This window comes from Manis pentadactyla, chromosome 7, assembly GCF_030020395.1.
Source record: "Manis pentadactyla isolate mManPen7 chromosome 7, mManPen7.hap1, whole genome shotgun sequence".
In the NCBI taxonomy this organism is placed as follows: Eukaryota; Metazoa; Chordata; class Mammalia; order Pholidota; family Manidae; genus Manis; species Manis pentadactyla.
Window position 1 is genome coordinate 94,670,019 of NC_080025.1, and position 8,658 is coordinate 94,678,676.

General features: G+C 49.2%; 1 protein-coding gene across 2 annotated transcripts; it reads right to left on the bottom strand.

The window, feature by feature from the left end:
• Positions 1 to 2,848: 2,848 nt before the first annotated feature.
• SP8 (Sp8 transcription factor) lies at positions 2,849 to 8,263 on the bottom strand. Of its 2 annotated transcripts, none has more exons than XM_036877311.2 (2): positions 8,172 to 8,263; positions 2,849 to 7,188 (listed from the first exon to the last, which is right to left on the bottom strand). In XM_036877311.2, the coding sequence occupies exons 1-2, from the start codon at positions 8,190 to 8,192 to the stop codon at positions 5,686 to 5,688; spliced, it is 1,524 nt and encodes a 507-aa protein (XP_036733206.1). In that variant the 5' UTR covers positions 8,193 to 8,263; the 3' UTR covers positions 2,849 to 5,685. The 2 variants fall into 2 exon arrangements, with proteins under 2 accessions (XP_036733206.1, XP_036733210.1); XM_036877315.2 differs by lacking the exon at positions 8,172 to 8,263 and adding an exon at positions 7,340 to 7,613.
• Between the last annotated feature and the right edge of the window lie 395 nt (positions 8,264 to 8,658).

The following is an 8,658-nucleotide window of genomic DNA, read 5'->3' on the forward strand; positions in this document are numbered from 1 at the left end:
CGAGCAGGGAACGCTGCAGAGCCGGCGCGGGGCACATGGTGGCGCTCGCTGTTCGCGCAGCCGGCAGAAGCTGCCTAGATGCCTTTGTGTGCGCGGGCGCGGCGCCGGGCGACTAGGGTCCGCAGCACGGGAGGGATCTCTGGCTGGGGCCTGGGCTCGCAGGGACACTCCAGACGGCCTCCGCGACCCTTAGCTGCTACCCGCGAGTGGTTCGCCGGCTCGGAACCCGTTCCGGGGGGCTCGGAAGGTTTTTCTGAGAGCAGCCGGCACGTCGAGGAGTAGGGACAGGAAAGAGGAGATAGTGTTCAGAATGGCTGGGAAGTTGTCCCAGGCTCAAAACCTCGCCCCTGAATTCACTGATAAAGAGAATGAGGGAAACTTTGGACACTCAGACCTCAGTTAGGAGCCCTGCTACAGAAGCAAAGGGCGCCACCACCGTTTCCTCCCGCGCAGCAAGACGTGCTTGCCTGAGAAACAAAGTTAGGGAGTAAGCTGAACAGACGCCCCAGCAGATGGACTTGGAAGAATGGGGTTAGAACAGCAGTGAAAAGCGGCAGCTTTGGGCGGTGCTTTATTCCTGGTTCTCAATCACCCCAAACTGTGCTCTCTGTACTTAGAGCTCTAGAAGTCCCGACTGTCGTTAGGAACCAAGGCAAAACGTCTAAGTCTGCAGCTTCACCGCCAGGAGACTTAGCAGAAAATTAAATTAAATTAAACACGCGCCTAGGGACCAAAGAAAATAGATCCACCTCCCCCGCGCTACAGCAAATCAACACTTCTGCGCACGGGGAGTGCAGCGAACCTAGAGATGGCCATTGACGCGCATCCCCTTAAACCGCAGCGGCTGCAGCCCAAGATGACAAGAAATTATTGGTTTTCCTTTAATCCGAAGCACGGAATAAATACGGCAGAAGCAAATTATGAATCTTATTTTTTTTTAAACAACAGCAACAGTTGTACATCGAGCAAAGTCTTGAAACATGCCACCCAGAACGACGGTTAAAATGAGAACAGCATTCATTACTCTACGTTTCACTCCTTTAGATTTCTTTCTTAACATAGAATTAATGTGCTGGGCTTTTTTTTTTTTTAAGAAAGAAAAATAGAGAACTGTAGAAACCATATTTTTCAAATGGGAGAGAGACTTGATCATACCTGAGTTTTTCTTAGGTGTATAGGGAGAAATAATAATGCCTTTTTGGACAGACACAGAGAAAAATCATCAGGGAAATAAAAACACAGTTTATTTAAAATGCCTATTTGTATGAAAAAGTGAGCGAAATGTAGAACTTCTTTCATTACAATATTTATCTCTACCATTTTAGGCAACCAGAGAATAACCAAATCTAGACTCTTTTCCTCTAAATTTCCTGCCAGGTTAGCAGCCTAAAAGATCATCTGACCTGTGAGCTAATCTGCTGAAATTAAAATATTTATTTTAAAAAGTTCCTCCATAGGCCTTTTGTAACCTTCTATTCAATAATTTCACTAAAAGATCTAAGAGATGAAAATGTTGATAGCAGAATTATTGATCTGCCTACTCAGTCGTCCAATCTCATCACCTGCTTGTCTTTAGTTTTTAATTTCAGCATTCTCTCCCAAGGGAATCCCAATTGGGAAACTGGGTTAAGAGGAAAGCGGAAGGAAGACAAACCCAATCCAGGAACTTTTTCTACTATCAAGTGATATAATAGAGTAACTCATCACATTTGAGTTTCAAGCATAAAATACTTTTGTTCATAGACCAACTTCAACAAATCAGTCTTATCCCTAAGTGAGAGAGACCTCCCCCCACCCCACCCCACCCTCCAAAAAAAGAAGTTGAGCCAGAAAAGGAGAAAGCAGGATAGGGAAGAAACAGTGGAGTTTGGGGAAGAGGTAAGTCAGATCAACAGGAAGGCTGGGCTGAGCTGCAACCCTGTTCCACTCTCTGGAGGGTGGACTGATATATGCTGACCTGACCTCTGGGTCAACAACTAGTTTAACTCTACCTTGATCTGCAAGACTGGACGGTTGTCCCTTGGTTCAAAGTGAGACCCAGCCTTTGGCTTCACTCCAGGGAGCCTCAGGGCGCTGTTAAGAGGTGCTTTATCTCAGACAAAAGCAGAGAGAAATCACAATTTTGCATTTCATCATCTGTCCTCCGAAAAAAAGGATGTTCATCCTCAAAACGGAACCCTGCCCATCCTGCAGAAAACGAATCTAGAAATACTGCTCGTTAACCGTCAGAACAAAGTAAATCAAAGCTAGAAGGGAAGGAATTGTGAAGGAAGAAAGTGAAAGTTTGCACATCTGTAACACAGAGAAATCTGGCCCTCTTCAACCACCCCCAAAGAATCTTCCAGACAGTATCTCTCCTTGTCATTACTCTCTTAAATCAAATGTGATTCTGTATGTAATGCAATTTATAAATGTACCAAGCAACTTTCCTCTTACCTGCCACTACATTTAACTCCTTCAGAGCCATTTTCTCCGACTCCCTCAGCACTGCAACTTTCAATAAAAAAGAAACAACACTTATACTGTGTTCTGCGTGTTATTCCTAGGAAGAAAGTGATAGAAAGAGACTATTTTACTTTTTAAAACAATTACTTAAAGCTACAGTATACCAAAGAATCAGACCTAACTTGCTGGCCTAAAACCATAGGGACTGGAGGTCTCAAATATCTGCATAGTCAGTAGGATTGGGCAGTTTGTTACTTGGGCACAAATATATTGTTCTAAAATATTTTACCCCTAATTGTTTTTTCTTCTGAATTTACAATATTCACAACACTCTGTTTCTATGGATAATAATGACTTCATGAAAATTTCAAGGAAATCTTCAGTTCCAGACGTATACCCATACTGAACTTGGGGTGAGGAGAAGGCAAACGGAAAGAAAGAAGCTAAACTTATAAGAATCTGAACACACTAACTTTTTATTCAGTTTGATTCAAAATAATATTAATCTAATAGTGAAATAGCTTGATATAACAGCAATCAACATTTAAAGTATTTTATGTTTCAAAGTATGGCTCAAGGAACACCCATTGCTTAAATGCACTTAGACATAACAAGACAATATTTTTTATTGGCATCATTGACACCTATGAACAATAGCCTAGTAAATAGATTAAGGTTTAACCTTCCTTTTCTTTGGTGGCTGTTTAGAGACTTTAAAAGAACAGATAACTCATTTCAACAGGAATCTACTACTGATATTTACCTCTGCATAATCTTTAGCTAAGACATGGAATGCCAAAAACAAGCTTTTGTTAGCTTGACCTCCTCCACCCCCTAACAACAAAAGTTATCCCCAAACCCATGTTTTTATTTTAGATGTATTGATCTTCCAATGTAAGGCTTGGCCTTTTAAATACCAAATGCAATCAATGGCCAACACCCTGACTCCTCAAGAGTAAGAAGGAAGCAGAACAGGGAAATTTATTTGAATTGTTTGGTGACTTAGTACAAAATTTAAGAGGTCAGTAAATCCTGATGCTTTGAGCTAAATCTACTGGTAAATAATTAATTACATTTCTTAGACACTATAATCTTTATCTTGTTAAATAGAGAAAACACAGCTTTGCCAGATAGATCATTCCATCTAAGTAATATCTTAAAGGCAATTATTTAAATATTACCACAAAAAAACAGGGTTATATTTTGTTTAGACATTTAGCTGAAAATGCAAATTCCATAGTTTCAAAAGGAAAAAAAAAAACAAATTAACTGTCCTAGTCTTTTATCTGAGTTTATTAATACCATTTAAAATATTACAAATAAATCAATTACATTTCATGCATTTAAAATGCAAGTCTAAAATGTTCCAGAGAAAGGTTTTTCATTTCAATGTGAAATATCCAAATTATTTCAACATTACAATGAGCAATTTAGTTTGCAGAATCTGCAAACACTTAAATGTAGTGTCAGGAGTGTTTATTAACAGTTAAGAATATTACCTTCAGGAAATACACAAAGGCCAAAGTTAGTTGAGTTTCACTTGGACAATTTATTTAATACATGGGTTTTGGCAGACCCAGTTTTTAATGAAATATAGGAGAACTCTCACTTTAACTATGCCTGAACTGCCAGCAAATGCAAATAAGTACATGCTCCATTAAATTAAATGTCATCCCACATTTATCAAATATTGTCTTAGTTACAGTTTGATAACTATCTAAATTCATATTCGAGCAAAACTAGGCCCGGAAAGTGCGTTTGTGGCTCTGCACCTCCAGAAGTGAGTTCAAAAAATCTGCAGCTTATCAGAACTGCAACAATAACTCTTAATATTTTCTTGTGACAAAAAAAAAATCAAGTTTACTTCAATATAATTTCAAATATTTACTGGAAGTAATGTACAAGAAAAATACTATACAAAATCGTCTCCTGGACAACTGCATCTCGCCCCCATACACTGGTGGAGTTATAGTTAATTGGTAACTAATCTAGAACGATTCTCCAGTTATACAAACCATTAGGTTCGGATATATTTTACAAATATTTTTTTTATCCTATTTTCACTCTTTTGGCATTTAAACTACAGCCTCGTCTGAAATAAACGATAGCTTCTTCACTTGTTTAAATCACACACAAAGAAAGTTTAACCCTAAGCGTCTTCAATGAATTGCAAGAATTTACAGAAATGGGTACTATACAAATTGACGGCTGGACTAGAAAAAAAGATTGGAAGATTATGCCCGGGAGTGGTGAAAAACGAGGTAGAAAAGGACAAACACGGAGATAGTTAATCTGGTCTCACCGGAAAGGAGTATTTTTGCATAAGAAAGACACCTACCCTCACCCCCGCCCCCACCCCATAAGTTAATGCGATCAAAATAACTTTGGGATCAATATTAGCAGTTTCGAGGGAAGGACTTGCTCACTGATAGAGGAAAAACTATTTAGAAGGGAACCAAGTGGGAGGATACTGGTTTTTTCTTTAGTATTTTTAGTTTTTAAAAAATATTATAAAGATGAAAGAAGACTGCAGCAGCGATTCGCAAAAAGTGCCCTTAGCTGAAACTTGCATCGGTTCCACCTCAGAGAACAAAGAGAGGCAGAACTGACATCGCAGAGCTAAACTCTGCAAACTTGGGGTCTCGGTGCAGCTAGATGGACACCCCCGCAGCTCTGCGCAGGACGGGCAGCCTCGCGCGCAGAGGCTGGGCAGGGCTCCCCGAAGCCGAGACACTCAACACGGCGGTTCTGAACCCAAGTCGGAGGCTGCCTTGCCCGGCTTCCTGACTCGCCCTCCCCACGACGCCGTTCAACCTCGCTCAGCCGCGTTGTTCTCCCGAGTGCGGAGGTCCCCAGTCTGACAAGCACTGCATTCGTCCAGATCCACCTCCAACGGCCGCTTCCTATTTCCATCACAACCTGGGGATGGCTAAGGGGGGACGAGGAGGAGAGGACTAGCATTAAAGGCCCGGGGAGGCACCGGTTCGGGCTGTACGCGGCTCCAATAGTGTTACCCGGTGGAGACGGAAAGCCAGGGCCCAGGAGAGCAATGCGTGTTACTTACATGTCAGTATCCCCTTTACAAAGTTAAGTCAGAGAGGCAGTTAAAAGAGGGAAGGAGACTAAAAGAGACAGAGCAAGCGAGCAGAATGCAGTGGAGGGAGGCTGGAGCTGAGGCCAGGGCAGACGGGGGCCCACGGTGGGAGGGGGTCGGGGAGAAGGGCAGGAGCGAGGTGCGCGTCACTCTAGGCCGTTGCGGTGCCCGGATTCGGACGGCTGCAGCAGCTCCGGGGAGTGGCAGGGCGGGCTGCCCGCGGCGCTGTGCTCGCTGTCGGTGTCGCTGCCCTTCTTACCGCCGCTGCCAGAACCAGCCGAGCCGCCGCCGCCGCCGCCGCTGTGCGTCTTCACGTGCTTGCTGAGGTGGTCGCTGCGCATAAAGCGTTTGTTGCAGACAGGGCAAGCGAAGCGCTTCTCGCCCGTGTGGGTCCGCAGGTGCCGCTGCAGCTCGTCGGAGCGCGTGAAGCGCTTGCCGCAGAAGAGCCAGTTGCACACGAAGGGCCGCTCGCCCGTGTGCCAGCGCAGGTGCGCCTTGAGGTGCGACGTCTTGCCGTACACCTTGCCGCAACCCGGTATGTGGCAGCTGTGCAGGCCCTTGCGCCGCAGGCTCGCCCCGGCCGGGCCCAGCCGCTCTGCCTCCTGGCAGTTGGGGCAGTCGCAGGTGGCGCGGCCGGAGTAGCGGCGTGCTGAGGAGCGCGGGGAGCCTCCCAGCGGCGCCGACGGCCCTGCACTCAGCATGGAGCCCCCCGCGCCGGCCAGCGGCGACGGGGCCGAGTCCGGGTAGGAGCCCGGCAGCACCGGTTTGAAGCCGTCCATTAGGTGCTGCCCCGCGGGGCTGAGCAGGTGCGAGGAGGCGCCGCTGCTGAAGGCTGAGTGGCTCAGGCCTGAGTAATCCGAGTTGTAGCCTCCGAGAGGCGAATGCAGCGAGGTTTGGAGCCCCCCGGCGGCAGGGTGCAGCGAGCCGGGCAGCGCCGCCGCGCCATTCGGGTTCTGTACGTCGATCCAGCCGGCGCCCACGTCCCACCAGCTGGAGGCGCCGGCCGTGCCCACGTCGCCGGCGGTGCCCAGTCCCGGATGCGAGGGCTTGAACCACGACTCGTATGGGTGCGCCATACCCACGCGCGGGTAGATGCCCTGCAGCCCGTCCACCGAGGTGTGCACCTTGGAGATGAACACGGGCTGGTGGGAGCCGTCCTGCGAGTGCGCCGAGGAGCCGCCGCCGCCGCCGCCGCCGCCGCCGCCGCTGCCCCCTGATACGCCGGGGGCCTGGAACACCGAGTAGTCGTTTGCGAACGGCGAGCTGGAGGCGGCGGCGGCCGCAGCCGCGGCCGCGGCGGCTGCGCTGCTGGAGGTTAGGGAGAAGGCGCTGGAGCCCGGGGAGCCGCCGCAGCTAAACGAATCAGACACCAGGGCTGCGGCCGCCGCCGCAGCAGCAGCAGCCGCAGCCGCCGCCGAAGACGTGCCGCCGTTTCTGGTGGCCCCTGACACGCCGAAGCTTGAGAGACTGGAACCCACTACGTTGCAGCTACCGGAAGAGGAGGACGAGGAGCGTTTCCAGGGGTGGAAGCCTTTGCCGAAGGAAGAAGAGCTGTCCGAGAGGGAGGAGGGAGACGGGCTGGGGCTGCCGATCTTGTTACAGGTAGCAGCAAGCATGGCCAGAGGAGTCGATCCCAACCTCGGTTCTTCCTGCGAGGAGGAGAGGAGAAGGGGTGGGGGAGGGGAGGTGGGCAGAGGGCCGGTGGGGGAGGGTAGGAAGAAATGTGCATCAGTCCTCAGGTAGCCTCCAAACGCCCCACTGCACCCCATCTCTTGCTGCGGCGCACCGCCACCAACTCACCTGGCTCCCCCAACAGCCCCGGCGCCCGGCTGCTTCCTACTCTACGGGAGGGGACAAGTTTGGCTGCCGGCGTCTGATTCGGGAGCAAAGCGCCATGCTAAAGGAGTTTGACAAGTATTCTCACCTAAAACAACACTCGCGTGCACACAGGCCCCAGGCACTTCGAAACAAGCAAGCAAGCAAAAAGTCCAGATTGGGAAGTAAGGAAGTTTCCTTTTCCGAGAAGCCTGGGGAGAAACCATTGGATTGCTTTCAAGAGCGCTTCCCCAGTAATCCAGAGAGCGCTTTGAAAATCCTTTTCCGGTCCCCAGAAACCCATCCTGGGTTTTTTCTCCCAGCGCGCAAGAGGCCAATAGGGCTTGCTCGCTCTTCCTGCTTTTCATTTTATTTTTTTAAGAAAGAAAAAAAAAGTCAACAGTAACAAAAAACGAGATGGGTTCAACGTACCTGCAAGGCAAGGCGGGCTGCGGAATTTTTTAAAGGGAAGAGAGAAAATCTGCAGTTTGCCCAAGAGGAAAAACTTGCTCTCTTTACCCGCGAAATCGTCGCATGTAAAATGGGCTGGGCGCACGTCTCCCGGGCAGGGAGCGGCCGGGCGCTGCGAGGTGGCTTGTCTAAATGCCCTTCGAACCTTTCCTGTGCTGAAAAAAGTGACTCTGCCCCCCCTCTCCCCCTCTTCCTTTTCTCCAAACTCACTTGTATTTAAAGGAGGGGGGGGGAAGCTCTCAATAGAGACTGATAGCCCATGGCCTGGCCGGGGCTACTTTAACCCCCTCCGAACAGCAATAAAAGGAAACTAATTAAACCAGCAAGAGAAAATCCTGAGACTCACCCCTAGAAGTGAAGTTGCCATCACACAAAAGTGCCCTCCTCCTCTCAGAGGATCTTTTTTATATTGATAAATCAGAGGCAGTGTTTTTTTTAGAGGTGTGCAATACAATGATCAGTTCCGCCCATTCCACCACAATTGTAGCTCCCTCTCCGGCTTTGAAGTGCCGCGGAGGCGCGGCCAGCCAATCTGCGGCCTCGCCGGGCCGCGCCGCGCGCGCGCCGTGAGGTCATCGGCGCCGCCGCCGGCCGCCGCGGGGGGGTGGGGAGCGGGCACGGGCGGGGCGCGGCCCCTGCGTGTGTGCCGCAAGGCGTGTGTGAGTGTGTAACAATGTAACTGTGTGTGTGTGTGTGTGTGTGTGTGAGATCAAGCTGAGAAGAAGGGGGGAAGGGGATGTGTGTGCGGCAGTAAGTGATATTGTGGTGAGGGGGGCCGGGGGAGGGACAGTGCAGAGAGGAGGGAGGGTGTTGCGGGCGGCAGTGTAACTGCT